This window comes from Barbatula barbatula (genome assembly GCF_947034865.1).
Source record: "Barbatula barbatula genome assembly, chromosome: 17".
Taxonomy (NCBI): Eukaryota; Metazoa; Chordata; class Actinopteri; order Cypriniformes; family Nemacheilidae; genus Barbatula; species Barbatula barbatula.
The window spans coordinates 11,466,665-11,492,809 of record NC_136780.1 but is presented as its reverse complement, the minus strand read 5'-3'; the positions used below and the strand labels follow the sequence as shown (position 1 = coordinate 11,492,809).

Sequence of the window (26,145 nt, the reverse complement as noted above, 5' to 3'; positions counted from 1 at the left end):
CGATAAATGCACCCAAAGCAGTATATAGGGTAAATACCTCTGTGATCTGACACAAGTAATAATGTTTTTATTAGACTTAATAACTTTATTGTGACAAGTTGAAGCAGCAAGTAATAACAACACACTCAGTGGTCAGTGGTTACAAGTCTGCCCTTTGCTTATTAAATACAATATTTCAGTTGAAGCTAACTGTAATTCTGTTTTATTGAGCTCAAAATTACAGAGAACGCCTCATTTTGATCACAATATTACACAACAATAACAGCTACTTTCCCTGATAATGAAATGAAAAACGAAAAAATTAATCAGTGGGCAGAAACAATTTATCAACGAATTAGATATAGACGATTTCCTCTTAACAACATAAACAAACGTTACTGCGCATGCACACTTTTGTGCCCCAACCTAACTTCTGGTACACATTCACATACAATGGAGTGCCTGTACATTATTTCTGTTAACAATCAAAAGAAATCGAGAAGAACCGTTACTTGGCTAAACTTGTCTCTCCAATATTTTGAATCTAGACTCCGATACCTCCGATGTCAATGTCCCGAACGGTTTGTAAAAATGCGCCCAAACTACAGGACCCATTCAACAAATTGTTTATTTCATAAAATTAACATACAACAAAATTCAACAAATCGTTTATTTAATACAATTATTATACAGTAAAATAATAATACAAATTAATATTAACATAAAATTAATAAAATACAAATAGTTATATTATTAGACACTGGCCAAACACAAACCAGAAGTTAACTTGGGGTCAGGCCCGAGCATGTCCGATGAAACGGTCAGAAAAGCGAAAGAGATAGATCGCTTCTCATATTTGTCTCCAGAAGCCAGTGATCACATGTGTCTACTTTAGAGTTTTAAACAATATGTCATGAAAGAACCTTCCATCTGGAAGTGAAATACATTATAAGTGTCTTTCATTCTTAGCAGCAAAAGACTCATGAATGATGGAACACTTGTTTTGATTGCCAGCAAGCCAGACAATACATATTTAATTAAGAAAAACACTTACATAATTCTTGATTAAAATATTTCAAAAGTGTATTTTTGTCACAGCTCAAGATAAACCACTGAAGGTAAAGGGATAAACAGAAAGGACAAAATAAATCTCAAACTGTGCTTAGATTTCTTAAACAAGCTTGATTCTCTTACTGTGTGTCAACGAGTGTCTCTCTTTGTATTCATTGTAATGGATAAACTCTTAAAAAGGTGCTTCAAAAGGTTCTTCAATGCCATAGAAGAACCTTTTGGTTCCATAAAGAACCTTAACATCTGAAGAACTTTTCTGTTTTACAAAAGGTTCTGTCTGGCAAATTTTTTTTTGTTTAGATTATAAAAAAGCAAGAAAGAGATGGTTTCACAAAGAACCATTCAATGACATCGCTGTGAAGAACCTTTAGACACATTTATTTTTAAGAGTGAACGATGAAGGGTATAAGTGGCAACGAAGGCCAGGGAAACTGCAAACGTCTCTTTTGGTGTTAAACAACTACTGTTGGTATTTACTAAAGACACGTATTGAAAATTAGCGTTGAAAAGATGTGGATACAACTGTTTTTGCGACTGACATTATTGCTTATGCATTTTATAGGAGGAGATTATTTAAATGAATCCCGCAACATGATTAACTAAGATTCGCATTTTCATTGTACTGGAATTCACAGCTTTATTTAACAACCCATTAAACAAGCATTAAACCATGTGCTATTTTGTGCTCATCTTAGTAGATTGTGTTGGTCCTTTTGGGAATGAGATATTGCACCTGTGTTTTGTAATGTGCACCTTGTCAGTACACTTAAATTTCGTTCTTGCGCTATTTTGCCATGTTTAGTAAATCTGGCCCTTGATCTTAGGTAAAAAAAAATTTCACAAAATTGTTCAGATAAAGACCATAAAATATCATTTTTGTCTAAAACCAATTCTAATAAAAGCATTGCTATGCCATTGCTTAAACCAATTAGCTTTTATTGTCATATTGAAGCCAGCCAGCCAGTGATTACATTGCAAAAAACATGTAAAAATAGGGCAGAATGTACCATATTCATCAAATGCTTTTTCCCTATTGATTTTTTAAACTTATTTCACCTGCATTTTGCACTGCATTGTGTAGTGGTTAAGGGTTAATGGAAATGCCAGTCAAAGTAATGGATAATGTCCTGGCCGAAAATTACCAGTACATTTTTAGATTTTCTTCCATTTTTTATACAGCAGCAAAGCACTTTAGCAAACATGGTTATAAGCCTGAGTGTGGATTATAAAAAACATTTGTGTGACAGAGCCATTTATAAATTAGCAACATTGAAGGATCATAGGATAGAGTTTGTGTACACGAAAGAGCCATTCATTTTATAAATCCAAACATAAGATGTGAACTGCTACATTTTGTAGAGAAAATCATGTTCAGTCATGTTTTCCGGTATATTTGCGTAGCAAAACATAATGAAAATTTTTCATCGAGGCTGAAATTCAAAGCAAGGGTCCCCAACCTATTTCACACCACGGACCGGTGTCAGTTTCACATTATTTTTCACGGACCGGGGGGTTGGTGGTGGGCAGAGGAGGAACACCAGGTAGTACAAGTGGGACACGCATCATGTTTTTTAGTGGATGTTAGCACTGAAACTTGTTGACGGCCCTGTAGTGGGTCGCGGCTTGGTGGTTGGGGACTTCTGATTTAAAGAATGCATTTTAGTTCCTTGCTTCTTAGTATCGTCTGGTCATTCAGACTCTTCTCCAGCTGAGCCATTTTGGTATTTCTTTTTTTTATCGCTTGACAAGTCAAATAATAAAGAACAGAGAAGACAAAAACATTGAAACATTGCACAGCGGCATGGTTATAGCAAAACATCAATAAACTTGGATGAGAAAAGTTAAAGCTCAATGGACACAGAAAGTTTACTTTGAAATGTAAAGACTGAAGGCTTGCTCTGATAGTTCTGGTCGGTTGAGGAAGGGCCTTGAGAGAGTTGTGGTTGATCTCATCTACTTTTTAAAAACAGGCTGAGATCATACAAAGCTGAAACAAGGCCCTGACCCTCTTGGAATGTTGGAGAGGGATGTAGTAGAGGAGAAGAGAGAGATCAATAAGGTAGAGAGATGGAGAGAGTGATGCGGGTTGAGAGATCAGGACGTTCAGATCTGAAGAGCTGCAGCGAGAATACATTCCCACACATTATCTCTCTCTCTCTCTCTCTCTCTCTCTCTCTTTATCTCTCTCTCTTTATGTATATAATCTTGACTCATTTACAGATTTTTGGCTTGAGTGTCTATAGTTTTTTCCAGCATAGGCTAATCTCAGTCTTTCAACTGATGCCATAATGGGAAACGGTGAAAAGATTATCAAGGGAGAATAAGCACAAAACGAGCATCTGGGTTTTTAGTCCTTATAATGAAAATTAGCAGAGAATATAGTAATGCAATGCAGTCGGTGTTAGTATAACAGTATTGGATGAAATTATATGTTTAGATGAAACAGGTTTCAGTATATTTTTCTCTCAAAACCTAAGAAACGCCCACACAATATTTCTTCTGATTGACAGGGAGAGCGACAGAGTAGTGTTTTCGTCTGTGATTCAAGTCTAATTTTGGTCTATGATACAGCCTTTCAATAGATTAGATATACGTGCGGAAAAAGGGAATGAAAAATCACTTGATCTGTGGGATGAATTTTACATGACCTGCCATGTATGATGATATATTTATGTTAATTGCATCATTTCTCTGTCTTGGAGCCACAAAGTCCCCAGGGGAAGGGTGGAGGTTTTCAGAATTGAATTTCATCTTCTGGTGAGTTATATTTCAAATCTTAATAAAAGCAACGTTGTGTGTGTCAAGCTGTGTCCCAAATGACATACTGCACACTATGCACTTAAACTTTGCACTTTGCACTCAACCACCCAGTGAATGAATTTCAGAAGAGTGGCATAGTCCCAAATTGAACACTAAACCGTTTTATACTAACCGGAAATATATCGGTCTCCCAGACGAGCGCAAATTACATTAATCGCATGACACGTCATCATCAGACGGAAGCGTTATCACTCTGCAGGAGAGTTTTGTTCGAGCAGCATCCGATAGTGACGCCTCCCTTCTGCGGTGTAAGCGAAACTGCGACCGCTGAGTGCGTGAAGTGTCCACAGTTCCACACTTAATATTTTCGGTTGAAAAAGTGCATCATCTGGGTACTTTAAGTGCACTTCTTTTCTGATCATTTTCAATGTGAAAATGACGTAGAATAGTGCATAAGTGCGCGATTTGGGACGCACCTTCAGTCACACAGAGAAAATAGCGTTTGTGTAGAAACTCTTACTTTGACACGTTAGAGATTTGTCGGTTTCTTCAAGGACTGCAAGGGGATAATATATTAGACGTGAAAGGATGAGTTAGTGGTAGAGACACTATTTGTGCATGACAAATTAAGAGAAAAGTATGTGTGTTTTTCGCTGGCTTTAAAGTCCCAGAAAAATTAAAAATGACAATTCTTATCTTTTCATGAAAAATTGTAGCTTTTATTGTAAATAGCTTATCAATGTGGGTCATATTCTTTTTAAAATTCATGTACCCTCATGATATTCAGTTAAAATCTGAAAATGCACTTCCACCCTGAAATTTCCATATCCTTCTCAAATGACGTAAATTAGATGTCCTGGGTGGAGCATCCGTTAACCTCTCCCCTTCAACTGTCAGTCTGCTGCCAAATTTCATTTAAATATGCATCAGCTGTTTTTGCATCCAATCCATTCGCAGTGAAAAACACAAGCCACGCCCTTTGAAATTCCTTTTCACCCAAAAATGTGTCAGAATACGGAAGTTAAACTGATTGCTACTTCCGGTTCCCAGGGACTTTAAAGTCATCCACATATAGTACTGAACTCAATTTTAAGTAGACGTATAAATTTAAAATGTTTTTCATTCTTACTCATCCAGAAAATGACTGGAAACATACAAATTGCTTGCATATGTGGAAACATAAAATGTTTTGTCCAATCAAAAGCTCAGTATTTCTCTCACTCTAAACCAGTTAGCACTTTGCAAATACGAGGGTGTTTTGAATGATGCGATTATCGGTGTGTAACCTTCCCTTTGACAGTGAAATATAGTATTACCGTCTTTCACTCACAGCTGCCAAAAGACAGCTTGACTCATAAATGATGAACGGCTTTTGATTTGTAAAAGCAAAACAATAGATATTGTAAATTTGGGTGTAAATTTGTCATCTAGAAAAAAAGACAATCTGAACTACAAATAATAGAAAAACATACATCTACGCACCTCAAAATCAAATAAGGACCCAAACTGAGATAGTGATAGAGATGATGGCAGAAGCCATCCAAAAATATTATTGACACAATATATTGAAAATATACAGATTAAATACTTAAGGTAATGAAAAAGGACAATTTACCTGTGAAGAGGAGCCCACATGAGGCAACATGAGGGCCAGTCCTTGTGGACCCCATTAATTATCTCAATACAGACTAAATAAACCTCAGAGATGGATGAAATTCACACAATGACTGGCAGTTCACTTTAGTTGCCATGAAGGGGACATATGTGTAAATAAGGCAAAGCACATCTTCTGACTGACATCACTAGCAAAATAATGACATGCAGGGTTGTGGCAACTCCGGGGGACGGAATAACAAAATTGGGGGAGATGATTAAATAGCACCTTTATCGATTACCTAGCAGACCCATAGTAGTCTCTAAATTCACAGTTATTTTATTTATTCATTTAAATTTGATTAAAAAAACAATATCCAGTCAGTTGCTCTGGCATAGGGCTAAACAGATGTTCACCAATGTCTGCCTTTTAGGCAGGCGTTCAGGTGGGTGCTTCTCACATAATGTAATGACTATATATGATCAAAGTCATACCTGTTGTATAAAAAATAAAAATCTAAATAACTGAAAGTACCTTGAATACCTTGAATACCTCAAATTTTTAACTGCATTCATTATACTTAATGTTTCAGGCCTATTAAACGTTCGTAAAAACGGTGAGACTGACATTTCTGTAAGGGAGCAGTCGAGAAACACCAACTCACAGCCTAAAAACGATTCCAAATCCAATCTGTAACCATGAATCACATGCCAAACTCGCACAGTGCGCTCGAACACATTTAGTGGCGTGCCTGATGAATCCCATCAGTGCCTGTGTAAAGCTTCTGTTTTGATTGAATACAATCAAAAACAAAATTTTGTTTTATGCCAGCCTGTGCCACTCGGAGAGGATTACAGCACATGGGAAAGCACCGCAGGAGAATGCAATTACAACAAACAACTCAATTCATTCTGCGTGGGCACAAATCAAACAAGCATGGAGCTTTCAAATGAAATTCAATAAATATTGTTGAGAGTATTGCACAAAGCCATTTAGGATAGCAATGCAATGCAACATAATAGCAAAGCTCAATGGCAACAGCAAATATCGACTGTTTTAATGGTTTGTGATTTAATTATACCACTACATCTAGTATTAACTCATGGATGTTACATTCAAAAAGTCTTTATTCTGAAATAATGTTACTGGTCACCGTAACCAAAATTGTAGCAGAATTTAGCAAAGTAAACTGATTTCAATAATAATGAATAATAATAATTTTTCACGAGTCTCACGAGGTTCACATTTGATAACAATAACAAACAGACTGCAAACAAAAAGGCAACCTGTAGAATCTTAATACGCGCAAAACAATTTGAGTGACTTGCAAAACAAACAGGCTGGAAAATACGAATACAGGGGAATAAATTGAATTAGTCCCTTAATGTTCAAAATAAATGATTTACAAATCCAAATAGAAAGAGAGCATGATAATTGTACATGTGTCTCATTTGGCAAGATTCTGGAAAACCTTTTTTACTGTCTGCCAAGTCTATTGAAGTGTTTGCATCAGACTGCCTTATCAACTGTATGTACTGCAAGTGCGTAAACATTCACATTTTGACATTTCTTCAACTACAGACACTATTATGCGTCAGAGATTGATTTTCTTTTAAAAGCTGTTTACACTTATTATTGCATGAAGGTAACATTGAAAGTGTACTTTTTGATATTATGTTATGTATACTGTAGATTACATTTTCTTACTCTGTTAAATATGTTTTAACTAATATATATAAATACATTATGAATTATATTTAACTTTTTGATTATGTGACAATTATTTCTATAAATTTTAGACTAACACAAAACATTATATTATATTACAGTATATGTAATATCTAGTATGCATATACAGCTCTGTGTTGAAAATGATATATAAGCAATGCTATAATGACTATAATCATTTCTTAGTCTTGTTATTAGAAAAAAAATTCCGTGTCTTTCAGGAAATAAAAAAACGCATGATTAAATTCTGTGTTGACAGTTTACATGCACTTTTTAATACTTTGTATTGGTTACATATTTGCAAAACCCAGTCACAACATAAAGGGTGACAAATAATAGTGAATTATTCAAAATGCACTATAATAATGCTTGCCTGAAGAAGCCATTTTGTGTGTGTGTTTGTGTGGCCGTGTGTTTGTGTGATATAACATGTAGTTGATGCGTGAAGTTAAAACAGTGAAATAGAATAAAAATTCTGTTAAAAAGTAAAAATAGGTATCACCCTTCGAGGAAAACGTAAAACTGGTAAATTGCTCCTTGATGCTGCATTAACAAAAATGGCTCAGTGTGTTACGAAGATAAAAACGTAACATCAGCTTAGTTTCACATTCACAGCAGCCATTTTCTGTGAAATGTCCTTCATGTCCTCCATAAACACTGTCTGTACACCTATTAGGACCACTGGACCCTCTTAAAAATACTATATCGCACTATATGAAGTACTAGAATCCTTGGGTCTTAAAAATGTTGTGGCGTAGTGAGAGTTGCTTCAATAAAAATAGACCCTGTATTCATGTCCATGACCTTTGATCTGTTAACACAATGCTCCACCAACCGAGCTACGAAAACAAACACTATTTACGCCCAATGAGTCTGTATAAATGCTTGACATTTTCTTAAAAATAAACAAAAGACTGGCAAAGTTTTAAGGCCGAACACATCATACTGTTAGTCACATAACATACACTTTCACACCCATCTGTTAATAGTCCTGATACAGTCATCATCTTTTATGTGATGAACCATTGCTCACAATTTGATCTGTCTGTCTCTATCATAGAAGGGTGAATTAGTTCTTGAGTAGATGTTAAGTGACTTGCATTTTCTTGTAGAAATGACTCTCCGCTGCTCGGACATTAAGCGAAATCTTTCCCACCAGGGTGAGCCACAAACGTTCACAGTCATTATACATTCTTCTAAATGTTCAGTGTCACGTGACAGGTGCTTACACAGGTAAGTGCGTTTCTGTTATTTCAGAGGATGTTGATTTATTCAGGAGGAATTGAAAAATTGTGTTTGATCTGAGACAATATTATATCGCGCAAGCAATTCTGTCGTTCCTTTTTGGCTCTCCGGCCTGGATCACAGCTAATGAATTGTTGTGAAAGGAGCACACCATTCAAATTCTCATAGAGCCTGTTGTTTTTCGCGATACGCCGAGAAGCAATCAAGTAGAACTAATAATGCCAATGGTAATACGCCTTTTGACAGCACCATCCACCTTGTGTTGAAAAGCACTTGTGTTGGATAAAAGCGTCTGCATAATGGTACATGCAGATAGAGAAGAATATCTGTTTTGATGTTAATAAAGCCTTACTTCTAACTAGGTGAAAGACAATAACGTGAACTACACTCCGAAATTAGGTCTGTTATTAAAGTTGTTATGTAATCGCATTGAGGCATTGCACAAAGACTGCCATAAAGTGTTCTTATGCAAGCCAACAATTTTTAATCGTCAATTAATGACATGCAGACCATCTGTGTTGGAGGCCTATGGTTGGAGAGTTTTACATTTACGCATTTGGCAGACGCTTTTATCCAAAGGGACTTAAATTGCATTATACATTATATCTATCAGAGTATGTGGAGGTTCACATCAGGAATATATGGGGTAGAGGATTAGGCATGTATAGGAATGTGTTCCAAAGTCAACACCTTTTTTCACCCTAATGTGGTTTAAAACCTGTATAGGTATAATCTTTCGTCTGAGGAACACAAAAAGCTACTTTTTACTCAAAAGATTTCTGAACCAGTTGAGAAATTGTAATGAGAATGCAGGCGATCTGTTTCAAGTCTGTGATTCTCATTATATCAAGTTGATTGTATTTCAAAATAAGTTATTTATTGTCTTCTTGACTCGTTTATTGACTCGTAATTCATCCACGAATCAGGTTGGCAGTGCATGTTTGTTGCTGTGATGTTTTTGTATTCTTTTTCTCTCACGTCATTGAATTCAGACTGGAAGTACATTACTCAGGTGAAGCATCATTTCTTTCCTCGTAGCAAATAAGAAAAAAATGGTCAGGTTACCTTTATGCTTCATAGGAAAATGGCATTATGTTTTTCCACAATTGACTGAATCAACCTGGCTACATTAAGTTACACCAACAAATGTATTTTGGTTAGATCAATTAGAAATGTAACCTTCAGAACAGATTTTTAATGATCTAAACATTACAAATTACTTTTGCTTGAGTAACCTCATAAAGTCAAGTCGATTCAGTCATATTAAATAGCATTTATATACTCTGTTGTAGGGGTGGGCGGAATGACCAAACATCGATTTCATGGAATGAGTAGTAACGATATATTTCACGGTAACAATCTCCCATTAAAATTATATATCTTCAACCTCATAGATGAATTAAATGTATTTATTTATTAAAGTTCATTTGAATGTTCTCCATAGTTATAATGGAGGCAAGTTATGAAAATGTACCAAAGATATCCAATTAGGTTCTGATAATGAGATGTATTATTTATTTAAATTTATCTTCTGGCTATATCATATGAATACAGCAGGAAGATAGACAACATGTATAACAATGAAGTATGACTATATGCACAGAAAAAATGCACCCAATTCATGAAACATTCGTAAATATATGAGTAAATTCCAAGTAATTTGTGAGTAAAAAAGATCCTCCAGATTCACAAATACTTTGTAAATGTCAAATGTCATAGTTAATGGTTTGTATGTTAATGAATTCCAATCATTCGTAAGCAAGGCGCGCATGCATGCTCATTCACCATTAACATCATTCCTGCCTATGAATGACAGCTATGCATATTACATATCTAGGAATGCTGGAATCCACTGGACTTCATGCTCTGGTTTGGCTATATTATATTGCATAAATGCTTAAAATACTAATAGGCTATATGCTTACGACCAGCTGATGGCGCCTGAGAATGCTTTGGAAGCACTGTGCTTTATTCCGGAGATGCGTTGGATGCTGTGATTTAGAATATACGCAACAGTTAGCCTACTTGTTACTAGTATTTTATTTAGAAGAATATGACTATGAAAATGCTGTAACCATTTATATTAACGTCTCAACTGTTGTGTATGATGGTTGGTCAATGTAGTGTGAGTAGTGAGGAGCTCTGCGTTTTAGCCAAAGTTAAAAAGTAAAAAATGGCAAAAGAACTTGTGAAATATCATTATGATACAAAGTGCATCAAAATGCAGTCATCAGTTTGTCTAAAACAATACAGAACGTTACGTGCGGTTTTACGCACTATTTACACGTGCAATGGAGCAGGTGTACATTTCTTTCGTACCAACTAATATTTTGAAATTACGAACATTTTCATGAATCAGAAAATGTATGCCAAATTGACTTTACGAACAATTTACACAAAAAAATCATTCCGTTTGTGTTTCATGAATGAGGCTCAAAAAGGGTACATGTATATGACTGGTGTTGATGTTCATGGTGTCACTCTGTACTGTAGGTCTTCATCGTTCTTCACTCTCCATTAGATGCACACTTTTAGTGTGTTGCAACTCTCTGTCTTTAGGCAGAGGTGTAAAGAGTACCTGAAAACCACACCTGAGTTAAAGCACAGACACCTTCCCTTACAAGTTACAAGTCACGAATTTCAAAACAACATGAGTAAAAGTCTTAGAGTATATGATTTTAACAGTAGGCCTACTTGAGTAATTTACTCATACTGAATGTAAGCTCAAAGCAGCACTAGTCCTCAACACTTGAGAGAAATGTCAGTGAAAAACAAGAAACAGTTTATTCGAGAGCGGTAAAACTGAGAGCGATCGCACGAAACTGAACAACTCAAAATTGCAACGAATCAAGGTCGACACTATATCCCAGGGGTCGGCAAATAAGTTTGGCATCGGGCCAAAAAAACGAATTCGGCACCAGATGGCGGGCCAGAACATAGTCAAAGGATAATTTAAGAAATGAACAATGCCTAATTTAAAAAATATAGTTAATTAAATATATATAGACAGTTTTTCAGTCAACCTGCATAGGTTTGTGAACGCAGTGTGTCTTATCTGCATTGAAGTTTTTGCTGTTTGCAAACAATATATTATTAGAAGGTAACCCCGAGACGAAAAAAAAAAAAAAATGGAAGCTGAATTTGCTTTGTGATTGTTCATGTGTTGGTGCTGAGGCCCCGCGTTATAAGCAAACATTTCAATGCTTCTCTGTTTGAACCCCATATTCCATGACTGCTATTTTAGAAGTGTGTCTAGCGATCGACAGACTCCTTTGAATATCTTTCAGAACTTATCAAATTAAAAGCTCTCAATTCATTTCAAAATAAAACATCTCATTCTCATACTGTTATTTTGAAGGCAGTCTTGGCCCGCGGGCCAACCGCTGCTATAGGCTTAAGACCTGCTTCATTTAAACACTTTTGAAAATTATTAGCACTCCAGGCCTTGAACCAACTCCAGTAAGGGAACAATGTGACTTTCTCTACGTTCTGTATCAAATGTATTAAATTCATTGGGATTCATGTAAGTGAGCACAACTCACTCATGGCCTTTCATGTACAGACTTGAATGAATTCTGGCATGGTTCTGCCTCCTTATGACTTGATTTTGTAGTCTAGTGGCAGGATCATGACAGAGCCACGTGTTTTGTGTGGATAAAAACATATTATCGTCGGTCACAACATAATATGTGTTCTCTCCGGTCTCGTCTCTGGCCCCGCCCTTCTCATTTCCTTGTTAGCTTTCCACCTGTGTCTCATTACCCACACCTGCCCATTGTTATCTCCTTTCTTAGTCTCCCTATTTAATGCCCTCATGTCTGCTGTCCTGTGTTTTCATTTAGTCTTAGTCTATATTTGCCCCCTCGTGGGAAGTGGTTTGTTTTGGCGTCTTGTTTTGTTTATAGTGTCTCTAGTCGTGTTTATTGTGGGTATTTGTTTTGTGTTTTAATAAATCCTTGTGTTAACCCCTTCACCGCTGCCTCCACTTGGGTTCTTCGCCCTTGCGATCCCTGACTGAATTCCCTGAATGAGCAAAACTAAAATGAAACAGTTTTTTATTTCAGATTATATTGTAGCAGTGTATCTAGATGACAAATGACCATAATAAGGCTGTGACCCACTTATGAAAAGAGTGTAAAAGCTGAATTCTTCTGAGCTCAAAGGTCCAGTGTGTGATTTTTGGGATGATCAATTGATAGAAATGCATGTATATAATATACATAGCTATGTCTTCACAGGTGTATAAAGAGCTTACTCAATGAAGCGTTATTTTTTTATTACCTTTAGAATAAGCTATTTCTATCTACATACACCGTGGGTCCCCTTGCACATAATTCGCCATGTTCTTCAGTTGTAGTGTGGGGGAGGGGTGGAGTATGCGTTGGGTTGCAATTCGCAACCTTGCTGCTAGATTTCAGTGACTGGACCTTTTATAACTCAGCGGTAAGGATTTTTGAATATTTAAAACTTTACATTGATATTTTTGGCTTCCCCTGGGAACCCGTGACTAATGCAATGCTTTATCTACATAAGCACATATGTACAGTTAATGTTCAGTCCCTAAAATGTATGTTATTGACTTTGCAAGTCCTGCTAATTTGTTTTCAAAGGTTAACAAACTTTAAAATGATAGTTCTCCAAAGATTCTGTCTTTGAAAAATGTTGTTAACTGGAGCCCATTCACTTTGCATTGGTTTTGTGTCCATACAAAAGAACTGAATGTGGTCCAGTGCTGTTCGGTTATCAACGTTCTATCTTCTTTTGTTTTCTGCGGATGAAAGCAAGTCAAAAAAGTTTGAAAGTTTGAGTAAAAGATGACAGAATTTTCATTTTTGGGTGAACTATCACTTTAATAAGGATAAATGTTTAAAAGCATTCATCTGCATATAAACTCATATACTGTACAGACTTAGCGCGTTGAGCATGCATCCATAAAAGGGTATTGACAAAAAACGGCATATTAAAACCCCTCCATTATCAAAATCGTGTTAATTCTACACACATTATAATATCGTAAACTTCAGCACCCAATACAAATTTCAAACAGTTATAATGGTGACAACGGTCTCTCTGCATTCATACACTTTATTTTAAGTGTGATTCATTGACCAAATAACAGACATAACACAACATTAAAGACAAAATTTCACTATTATAATTTCTTTTTGATAAACATTTGTATATATATTGAGATAATATTGTTATCACGATTTTTTCGGGGCACAATAATTGTGTCGGGCACATTGGATATTGTGACAGCCCTAATCCATAAACAAACAAATTCACTGCTGCCAGCTGCAAAAGACACAACGGATTTAAGATCATGTTTTCTTAAAAAAGAAAGGGCAGATTGCTAAAACTAAAGAAATTGTGTCTATGTGATATGGGGAGGTTAAAGTTGTCATGCTGAAGAACAATAGTGGTTTCCTTCTTTTGATGTAACTGCAGAAAGATTTGATCATGCAGTAGATACAGGGCAGTCATAAAGGGATCTTATATTAAATCCATTTTACAGAAAGAAATAATGGCAAGAGGGCCCGCCATGAAAACCAGAGCCCACTTTGATTTGACATTGGCCACAATATACCACAAACAACAGCCAAGAAGCATTTGCACAAAGATCAGCAGGGCAGTGCTAATGCTGTTATGTGGCTTCATATTCATTCCTCCTTGTAATGTACTGTCTGCAGATCACTGGCAGAGGATGTATTCATTACGCTTCGACTTAACAGGCCTCAATTTAGTCAACTAGAAATGTATCTGCACGAAATGTCCATTCATAAACACACACTTGTGCCAAAAGGCTGGACAGATACGTGGATGGATGGATGGATGGATGGAATGATGGCAGACTGGACTGGACTAACTCAGTAAACTAAGTAATCAGTCATGTATATGAACAACTCTAGCAACACAAGCTCACATACAGTTTCATTCCTCACAGCGTGTCGATCGTTCTGATTGGCTGAGACTGTTGAAAACGCTGGTCTAGCAAGTGGTGAAGTAATGCTGCGGTCAACTGCTTGCATTTACATTTCTACATGCAACGTGTGATTGATTCATAGACGCTGCACAACATGTGAGTGGGAGAGTGAGCAATGTATTGTGTGCGGTGAGGAAAACAAAAAGCAACCTTGACAGCTGAACTCATCAAACGGGATAGCAGTCAACTGAGCAGAAGAAATGATACATTGGGTTTATAATTAAAGCCTTCCCTTCAGAGAAAGAGGGGCAGTAAAAAAATTTGTGGCCCCCACGCACGCAAACAGATGGAGAAGGTGGGTTAACTGGGTTTGAGTGGGTGAAGACCTAAAGACTCCGGAAACTATGTGTCTTGTGGAGGGTCATTACAAGACAACCAGACAAACCACATAAGCAGGTCAGGTGACCAGAACTAAATGGGATGAAATGAACTGCCGCAATTGTGACCCTGCCATGACGTTGATTTTTAAGGATTTCTGCCCTCATATTGGCTCACATTATAATGTAATTATATACAAAAAATGACATTGTCATACTAATAGGGGATAAGTGGGATAATCATTAACAATAACAGATAGTGACTAACTTGAACTAGCATCCGTAATATAAACATATTACAAAGAACTGGAATAGATAATGTGATGGAATGCTTTGAAAAAGGGGCCAAAGCGTGCACGTTATTTATTCCCTGCTGTTATGCGAGCTTGTTTCTCTCTCACACAAACTCTGTATGATGTATATGGTTGTTTGTTTGCAGTCTTTATAACGTCATATATAAAAGGTAAAACATTTAGCTATAGTTTTGAACTATTTAACATAATGTTATTTTAATAAAACCTTACCACAGCTTTACATCCTGCTCAAGTCGTGCTGGCAAAGTTGATGTATCATCTTGATTTTTCCGGATCAGATTCAGACATTTTATCACCTGTCAGTACAATTGCTTTGGAACCTGATGTTGCGAATATGTAAAGAGCCGTTACATTTCCGTCACACGCTTGCATTATTCGACCAATCACTACGCACTGGTTAACTGGCCAATCATAGCACACCGCGCTTTTCAGAGCGATGAGCTTTGTAAACAATCTGTGCGTTTCAGAGAGGCGGGGCAAAGAGTAGATACAAACATGCACGGTATGTGGAAAATACCGCGTTTTTTGAACTTTAAACCATAAAATTTGTTTTATATATTTGCTGAAATGGTACAGACTCAACAAAATCATTTTAAAACTGTTTTCAACAAACGTCAATTCAGATAATTATGAATAATAAGGCACTCCCTCTTAATCATAAACATTTACTTAATAGTCACTGACGGCAGCTGCAATGCGTCTGAGGAGAACTGGCACTCCCGGTTGAGACTGGTTTCTCCCGAGGGTTTTTTTCTCCATTTATTAGTCATTAGATATTGGTTAGGATATTGGATTAACTTCTGAAAATTCCATTAATAGCTTTTAATGGGACGGTCCTCTCTGTTTGGACTCTTCACACTAGTTTTACTCTTCTGTGTTTTCTTTTATCACGTAAAGCTGCCTTGAAACATTGCAACATTATAAAAAGCGCTATAGCATATAAATAAATTGAACTTGAACTTCAAATATTACAATATGTATAGAATTAACACAATATCGATAATCATGGCTTTTTGAATCACGATTATTGTCAATACAGGTATACTACGACAACCCTATTTTATTCACAGCTGCACAATTATTATTTCATTCTACTAATAAAATTCAAATATGCATATTCAATAGCATGACGATTGCATTCATCAGCACTGTTCTCCCAAATGTGTGCATTATATATTTCTCTTATAATGTCCAGCATGCGTTTTAAGCATAAGGTCGCAAAAGACAAAAAAACATACATATAGTTACCCTACTTTGTTTATAACTTCTCCCATATACACTATACATGTGTGGATAAAAGTATTGGGGCACCCCCTTCTAATTAATGGCTTTGACTACTTATTTCTGTGAGTAGAAATCTTAATGCAACAGCATTTGATGATATTCTAGAGAATTGTGTGCTTCAAATTTTATAGCAACAGTTTAGGCAGGACCCTTTTAGTTCCCATTATGACGATGCCTCTGTGCACAAAGCAAGATTTGAAAATAAATTATTGATTCAGTCTCTAGTGTGGAAGAATTTGACTGGTCTGCATAGAGTCCAGACCTGAAAACCTAGCTGAACACCTTTGAGCCAAACATTTATCACCCAAACCTATCAATGACTCAAAAGCAGAGCTTCAGTCACAGAAAAATGCCATTACAAAACTGTTGCAATAAAGATGGAACAAAATACTTTAATATGGTTTGTATGGTATTATATAATATTTGTTTTGATTGTAATTACTGGAATAGATAAATATGAAGTGAGCGTCCCAATAATTACAGTATGTGTTGAAACACACTTTCAATGTTTCCTAAAGGTGCAGTGTTGCACTAGTTGTGCCACAAAACACTATTCTTCATCAGCCCTGCTTATGGCAAATAGAAAGTTTTGTTACAGTAGCATTGTTGATAGTGCTACAAAGCCACAATGACGTACTAAATGAAACCGGGGAAGTACAACATAATTTTGTATCTAAAAAATAATTCTATCTAAGAGCAAGAAGCTAAATTCTTGAAATTCGTTTCTATTTTATAATTTATTAGTTATTAGACACACAGGATCTGGAAAAATAAACAATTGAACAGAAAAGTTGTATTTACAACTGTCATTATCTTGTCCACTACAGTAAACAAACACTTCAGTCCGTGTGCCACGGGGTCATGACCCACTGGCCTACAGTCATACAGTGTTGTCTGGGCTGTCAGAATGCCCAGTGGTTCTTTCTCCAGTACATATTTGCCTTAGTTTAGTGTTAAAACTGCCTTGCCAAAGTCTCTACAATACTTTTCATCGGCCTTATGGCTCAATAATATCATCACGTTCAACCTAGCAGGTGAACTTACCTGATGATGACGTACATGACCAAGCAGTTTCCCACGAGCCCCACCACGCAGACGATCATGTAGATCACGACTATAGTGATTTTGAAGCCCCGAGGGAAGAAGCTGTCAGTCCCGTTGAAGGAGCTGAAGTTGTACAGAGGGAAGTGTCTGGGGTCAGCGAAGACGCTGGAGTCGTTTGGGAACTCCATGAGCTACCAAAAGCCAAACGGCAAAAACAGCAACACATAAACAAACGCGCGCACTTCAACCTGTGTAAAATGATAACACGCATACGAAGAAATTCGTTTGTTCGAGGTTTCATATCGAGGATGTGTTATATTATATATTGCAAATGTATTGTGGATGCAGTTAATGCTATGGGATATGATATGCAAAAGCTAAGTTGCATGCCATCCGAGAGCACACGGTGAACCGTTTACTGTACTGTCAACAGTTTGCGCATGAGACAAACCCAAAACATCACCTCTAAATTCATGGTACTGGACACGGCAAAAAGTATGCAATCATGTTCTCCCAGCATCGCTTCAGGGAGCACAACTAAAGCGTTGGATATACTGAGACCACATACCGTTGTTTGAAGAAATTCCCCAAATCCCGTATGATCGTTTTTGCGTGTTTGCAACGCCGCGTCCTGTAAGACTCCTGTAAGCAAGCGCAAATCGCTGTGTTGCCGTTATTCTTCTCTGTTCAAAGCTGCGTTTTCAACAGCAGAGACACGCACATCGCTGTGTCTCGCAGGCATAACACAACCGTATTTTGGGCGAGCGCAATGGGAGGGGGAGGTGCGGTATAGGACTTGCTTGTTGTTGCGAATCTTCAGCAGCGACTTGCATCTCCACTAGGTATCTTTTTCCTCTCTCGCTCTCCCCATCTCTCTTCCTCTCGCTCTCCTGGCACGCGCGCTAACCCAAACGTTGACTACGCGGCGGTGGCGCGCTCCTGCAGGTGTCTGTTGTGTGCACGCGCCTGAACAGGTGTTAATGATGTTTGCTTTTGTCTGTCTCTTGACAAAGATGTCAAGTTCTTGGTCTTTTCTCGTTTCCAGTTTTTTTTATTCGACGTTATTCAACGACATCATTGGGTAACGAAGAACAACAGATGGTTAAATAATTGGTTTGAATGAGTAATTACTGTGATATGCAACATGTGCCTCCCCTTACTAAAACGGGTTTACTGTAGTAACCATGTTTTTGTATTTGTAGTAAAACCAGTCATAACAGATTTACTATGGTCTGGTCTTAACCGTGGTAAGACAAAAGGTTATCAATCTGCCAAACGACATACAAACTACGCTTTTGCTATAATAAAACCGTTGTTCTATTTCCTAAGGGTCAGTCCACATTTGCACAATGCAGCTGATTTTGCATGCACGTGTGTTTCACAGTCCCACGGGACAGAATAGACCAGTGCATAAACGCGTTATCAACTCTAGGTCACTAATGCACGTGTGTGCGGTGCTCTTAATTGTTTCAGCATTGAGGCATTCACTACTTTAATGTGTGTATGAGTGGGAGTGTTGGCTACAGGGGGTGCTCTTGCTCAGGTAGAAACGCACCGGTGATAAATCACAGCGTCATTACTTTGACAGACCGTGTCAAACCCAACAGTCGCGCAAGCATCGGTTCACTTGTGCATCATTATGCCGAAAGGAAACATTGAAGGCTTAGGCTACTTGGTGCATTAATGTAGTCCCGTTAACGTTTTGTTCTGTGAATAATTTCTCTCCTGGGCTATTTTTCAGTGCAATGTTTACGCCAGAGGAATAATAAAAGCTCCATACATTAATAAAATCAATGCTGGTTAAAAAAATGTTAATAGTGAATTGAAGTTGGAGTGATTGCTGTCCTTGGTCCTGAAATCTACAAATTGGAAACAAACGTGCTCCCAGTTGTCCAAACAAAGCATTTAAACATTAAGAATGAAAAAAAATACCATATACTGCATAAGATAACTGAAAATGGTCTTCGCTGTTCAACCACATTATCCTGAGAGTGCATTATCACTCTGTTAAGGCAACCTGTAATGGGCTATTTGAAGGAATAGTTCACTGGGAAAAGTTTGCCCTAATCCTCTCTTCTATTTTAGGTTCAAGAAATAATTCAAACCGTACCAGACCGCCAAAATTGCAGCGCAGCACACATTATTTCAATCTCAGTGGATTAGACCAGTTAATGTAAATATGAAATATCCTGCTGTGCATTTACAAGCCAGGACATTTACAGCACGTTCTGTTCTGATTCATTTGATCACGGGTATCTTACTGGTTTGCATTATAAATGTCTCTGTGATTAATAATATAAAAATGTTGCTACATTCAACTGCTAATGGAACCCTACTTTCACCGGTGCTGATGTAATATCTGATGTCATGAGCTATCATATCTATGTTCCCTTCTCATGTGTACACAAGGCAACATGCCAACTGTTGAATCAGTTCCCTTAAATACGATAAGGATTCACCTAATAGGTTTCAGATAAGATGTATCCTTTTACACATATATTTTATAACACCTCAATCAATAAAATCATTTCTGCACCCATTCTCTAACACAAGGGTTTTTATTACACAATAGATATTCAGCCATTTTAGGGGAGTGAATGCTTCAGTGCACTGACAAACAAAACAGCAGAATACATTCAATAAAAGCAGAAATAGAAATAAAATTAAAATACAAAACAGATACAGATACAAGATAGAGTTCTTTTTTGTAAATCTAATGTTATTTCAAAATTTTTACCATATTTCAAAATAAAAGTAAACTAAAATAAATGTAAAAAAACAGACAATTAATTTTAACAGTGATAGAGCCCTCAGAAGCCAGATAATTTTGGAGTATTTAGATGTGACGAGAGGGTGACGAGCATTTACAGGGCTGAAATGAGAAGAATCGAGTGGAAGTCTGCGAGGAGCAGATGAGTGATAACAATAATGGCCGCCAGCAACACAGTGGGAACAGAAAAGGACCAATATTAGATGAGACGAACCAGGGGAGGTAAAGTGCACTGAAGGATGAAGAAACGATGACGGAACATTGAAAGTATGCTGGGATTGCAATGCTTCTTTCAAAAGTTTCAAAGCCTCTGAAATCCTGGTAGAAGGAACATTTCTTCGATCTGTCACAGGATTTCTCTGTTGTCATTAATGTGACAGTGCATGGACGAATGCTTGGAGGTTGAAAAATAAAAATGATGAAAATAAAGTCGTTTTGAAGTCAGAACAATTGAGCATCTTTTTAAATTAAAAAAATCCAAAGACATGAAAAGTATGCTACCTGATAGCAAATAATGTAGATGATAAGAAGAGCCAACCAAATACATCATATTCAGTACACATTTTTTTATCCCTGCCGAGTTTTCTAGAAACATTTTCTAGAAACATTCTCTATCCCGTAATGCTACACTAACACAACAGGATAAGAACGCCAAAAAAGCACTCATCATCTATTTGCCATAGCTCAGCATTCTTGACTTCTGCCAGTCATGAATTAGTCCTACAGCAAACAGTCATTTTGTCAATGACCACCGATCATGTCTCTAAATGCTCCGTAGCATCGCAACTTAGAAGCAGATCAAGGACAAGTGAACATTGTGTGGGAAAACGCAATATTTTCTTGAAAAACCATAAAGAATTTTGGAGTTCAGAGTGTAAGTGTGGCCTAAGTTCCATTTCAATCCAACAAACAAAAGAAAGTAGGTAATAAAAGACAGACACTGAGAGAGAAAGATCATTACACATTAATCGTTTTATTAATTTCATTAACCCATTTCTTTTAGAAATTACCTGTTTGAGTTCGTATAGATTTTTATCCTCAATTTAAGTTGCAAACTGCCTTATTGACTACATAACAACAATCTGAGAATGTTGCACTTACGACACATTAAACTGAGTTGAATCACTTCAATTGCAATGTGATGGTAATAATTTTCAATAAGGGTGTATTTGTTAACAATTAATAAATGCATAAGCTAACATGAATTAACAATGAACAATATAGGTTTAAAGCATTTATGAATATTTGTTAATACAATGGTGGTTCATTGTGCATTAACTAGTGTTAACCGACTTTAAATAATAAATGTAAAGTATTAGTAAATGCTTAAAAAGTTTTGTTCATTGTTAGTTCCTGTCACCTTATGCATGAACTAATGTTGAAATTCAACCTTATTGTGAACACAAAACACATACGCTTAGAACTACTGTTTTTGTTAATATGTTCATTTAAAGACAACAAACAACTACTACAATCCAATTTAGGACCATGGTCACTTTCCCTTACAGCCACGTATACTTTTATACCCAGAGGTAAACAGTGAGTTTGTATTGTTTTGAGTTCATTTTCAGATTATATTTTCCCTCTGACTGGTCAGACGGAATAAATAGGCACGAGCCAATGTTGCTTCTTTCCATTTCAGCCAATTACATACACACCTACGCAAACACATCCAGAGACAAATGCGCACAGACACACACTCGTACCAGTCATAAACACGACAAACAAAACAGCCAGCCTGCCAGTGGGTGTCCTTTTCATACACAAAGAGGTCTGACTCCACACTAATGAGTCCCACCTCACCACCAATGCTTAACTACAGTAGCAGCCCTGAGTCTCATTTGTCCATGATCCTGTTGAAAACACACACACCTGATTCTTTGCAATTATAACACTCAAAAATCATGTGTCCCTCTTGTAACACAAACGAAACGGAAAATTGTCTGTGTCAGCTTCCTGGAAGCACTATGAGGAGCAATTATAAGGACCTGTAATAAATGAGAACATGAGCGAGACTGACTGAAAAGCAATAACTAATTATTTCCTTCTCATTTTAGCCAATACGCTACACTGAACATTTGTTTCAAAACATCGCCCTTTAGAAATGTTTTGTTTAGGAGGGAATTGGTTTTGAAGTTGAATGATAAAATGAAAATCTAAAATAATGGAACCGCTAGAGCCGTGAATTAGCTTAGCATAGCTGCTTAGGAAAAGCTTGAGACACATTCTTGTGCTGCCCATCAGTCAGTTAGCACTATTGACATGTCAGGATTCGATTTTCCTGTTGCCCCATAGTGATTCATCACGTAACGCTACAGCTAAAGCAATTGGATGAAAGAACACGTGTCCAGAGCATGCATGATTTTGAAGGATGGCAAAATCCAAACCATGAACTTTCAGGGGGGATCACGTGAGAGCCAGCTCCCATTAAGATGAATGGGGAAGTCGCTTTCTCCGGGTAATATAGAACAATTAAGAGACCATTCCAAATGTTCATTTAATCAGTATTTCTAGATGTTTTGTGGCCATGCCAGTCCAGTTTCTGTTGAATTTCAATCCAAAATTAAACCCAGGAGTGACATAAAGTCATCCAACAGCAATGTGAAAGACTGACAGCACCACAAGAATATTACTGTTGTATTGATTTAAAGTGAATATTACATTATTTTCTTTGCAGCTTTTGAGGTCTGAAAAATACAGCGCATATTTTCTGATATTTTGAGCTGTTTCTCCAGTTTTCATTTCCTGCAAAAAAGGCAAATAGCAAAAATAAAATTTATTTGGCAGAAATATTGTTAGTAGTTCACAAAATAAAACAAAAATTTAAATTTTACCCCATCACACACTTAAGAATAGTAAATTAAGAAAAACTGAAAAAATGGAAATGATCTTTGTATTGATACTCCTGAAAAGAAACACATAAAAGAGTCACATAAACAGTGTGATTAGCAGATGACCAGATATGAGCATTTAAAATCCTCTCGTCCTCTTCTAATGAATTGAAGTTCAGCCTGTGGGTGTGCGCTTATTATGACCGTGCATGACACGTGGACAGTCACGCACAGACCCTCCGCACGTCACTCGTGTGGGTAGGTCAGCCCCTGCCCATCTGCCTGACCTGCTGGAGAACTGTGGAGGGAGAGAGAGACCGAACAGACAGGCAATTACACTGACGCAGAGCTTGATGGACAGCCGTGAAGGTCAAAATGCCAATCCGCAACACAAATGTGCAAAAAACGCACGCTCACACTGACGACTGTGTTTTCTCGATCAGAACAGCATGTCTAGAATGGTAAGAGTTTTGGAGAACTGTGTGGGATGTCTGATCTGGGTAGTTGTGAAAAATATATTTTGTTTACGTGGATCGATTGAGATGGAATAATGGTGAGCTTTACAAATGGACCTGTTTTTGTAACTGACACAGCAGCAGCGTAATTCCAATGACAAGGATTCAAAAAGGGAGCTTTTTTGCTTAAGGGAAAGAGAGTGTGTGAAATTGCTGCATTTGGCAATGCGTTGTTCCAAGTCATTAATTTACTGAATTTATACTAAATGAGAAATTACTAGAAGGTTTCAGACTGCTCAAAGTTTAGTGTGGTCCTTAACATTTCGGTAAAACAAATTTTAACAATTTTTTATTGGTAGCAGTGTCACAACCATGTATAAAGCCATGGATTTTACGATATGAGTTTACCATTTACCGTTTAGGTCAAATGATTATCGTGTTATTCTGTGAACTACTTTATTTCTCCCATATTTCAAAAAACTGCACATTTGCTGTTTGATGACTTTATGTCACTCTTGAGGTTGGATTTTATCGAAATTCACCAGACAATGGACTGCAATGGCCACAATACATCTAGAAATGCTGATTGAATGAAAATTTGAAACGGTCTCTTTATGTTTTCTGTTATTGTTCAGCTGACAAAGTGAATCAATACATTGGATATTGCTTAAGAGTGACTAAATTATGTGAAAAATATTCATGAAGAATGAAGTGATATATTTTCACTTGTCATTTTGATTAAATGGTTTCTTTGTTACTAGCTTAAACGTTCAGACACTTACAAAAAGTTCTTCAAGGAAAAATGATTGATTTTAATTGTCTGACAAGAATTGGTGACATCAATTCAATCCATTTTTTCACACGCATCCCACCAACTGCGTCCTTGGATGTTATTTTACTTCTTACTTATTTTATTCAAATTACTTTCTGTGATACCTGTATGACCTCAAAACCAGAGCTGCTGTGAGTCTGACAGTGAGAGTGATGGGAGTCACTTCATCCACCGAATTTATTGCAGTGATATAAACTACTGACCTTTCAAATGGAGTTTATTCCACGAATCCCCCCTGACTGCCACGATGGACGTTCCTCACACCACTGTTCAAGCTCATGAATGTCACATGCTGCAGTGCGCACTGCAATAAACATGTTTTAAGCTCACAAAATGCATCATTCTGTCTGTTTTCCAATCAATTTAACCCTTCAACAACATAACTGACCCTTCACTGGTAACTAGGGTGTTATGGATGTTCACCAAGGCCCTGTAATGTGGCAGCTGCATACTGTCCAAGCTCATCCCCATTCCTTCAATTTATTGTTTGCCAGCCAAAAAAGTCAATCAAAACACAGCAGCACTGACTATAATGGGCCAAATAAAATGTTATGTATTATGACCATAGCACATACATTAGCAGTATGACATGCTGTACAGTATTTGCTGAAGTTTAACACAGAGGGGCTTGTTCAAGAGTTACAGAATAATACATTGTAACACAGTTCCATAAAAGGGAAGGAAGGAGACGGGAAACGGCGAACATTCAACAAAACTTTAACTACATAAACAAACAACAAACATGGAAGTAAAAGACCGGCAGCCACCTCATGGTAGACTGCCAGCCATAAAACAAACACAAACTTAACACATGTCCGGGCTCGGTCCTCTCTCGTCATACACTCCTGTCGCTCCTCTCTTATGCTTCCTGAGCTCTTCTGTGAGAGATGCCAGCGACCGTTTGAGATGGTGATGCTGGCAGACAAAGAGTCCCATAGCCACGGTTTCAGCCGCGGAAAGCCTGAGAGCCCCAAGACCATTAGAGGCAGCCGATCCAGCTAGCAGAGAGTCCAGAGGCCGTTAAAGACCATGCTGCCGCCCGTGGTTGGAGCTGAGGTGGCAGGGCAAGAAAAAGACCTAGAACCAGGGCAGGGCAGGCCAGGGCAGGACTGCCACACATGCAGACAGTGAGCATCTGAAGCTGTCAAAACAATCCCCACGTGCTCGGGGCATTCACACACAACACAGACAAAACAGACAGGTACTAGCCCTGACAGGTTTCCATACTATTATTATGTATTAATATGTACAAATATGTTGAATGTACTTGCCTTACAAGTCTTGCTTATTTTGTAAATGACAAAGCAGAAATAGAAAAGTAGATTAAATATATTAAAATAAATCAAGTAATTAATTAATAAAAATACCTAAATGAGAACCCCTCCTGTATTCTGTTAATGAAAGGGTTCTTTAGAACACCACTGTGGTTCTATATAACAATTTTCAAGTCAGGGATCTCAATGGAACCTTGTTAAAAAGTTTTATTTAGCACAGAAAGTTTCTGCTATAGCTACAAGCCGAATAACCCTTTTTGGTACTATTTAGAGGCATTTTTCATGCTTATGTGTTAACATGCTTATTTTGACTTGTACGTATTAACATATATAAAAGAATAAGGGAGTATAGATTTTATTGAGATTTAAATGAGTAAAAAATCTTATTGACAAATGGGCAAAATCTGGGATAGTGGCAAATAAAAAAAAGTAAAATCACAACTAATAAGCATTTGGGGTGAAAGTTATTAGTCTTTTAATATGTCATAAACTGATTTTTGCTGTAAATATGCCTGACAAGATAGTTACACTGAATTACATTTTAGTGAGTTTCTTCTGTAAAGAAGGGAACAATTATGATATTTATTTTATTGCTCAGAAAAACAAAAACAAAATGCATTTTTTTTAACGACAACAATTTAAAGCAGTATTACACTTATTATTT

General features: G+C 37.0%; 1 protein-coding gene across 1 annotated transcript in view; it reads right to left on the bottom strand.

Annotated features, from left to right (window-relative positions):
* Window positions 1-18,143, bottom strand: part of oprl1 (opiate receptor-like 1) — a 29,448-nt gene extending 11,305 nt beyond the window's left edge. Inside the window, exons 1-2 of the mRNA XM_079479043.1 lie at window positions 17,888-18,143; window positions 17,320-17,510 (exon numbers count right to left, since the gene is read on the bottom strand). Coding sequence (XP_079335169.1) covers window positions 17,320-17,507 — 188 coding nt within the window. The 5' untranslated portion in view covers window positions 17,508-17,510; window positions 17,888-18,143. The remainder of the gene's footprint in view (window positions 1-17,319; window positions 17,511-17,887) is intronic.
* Between the last annotated feature and the right edge of the window lie 8,002 nt (window positions 18,144-26,145).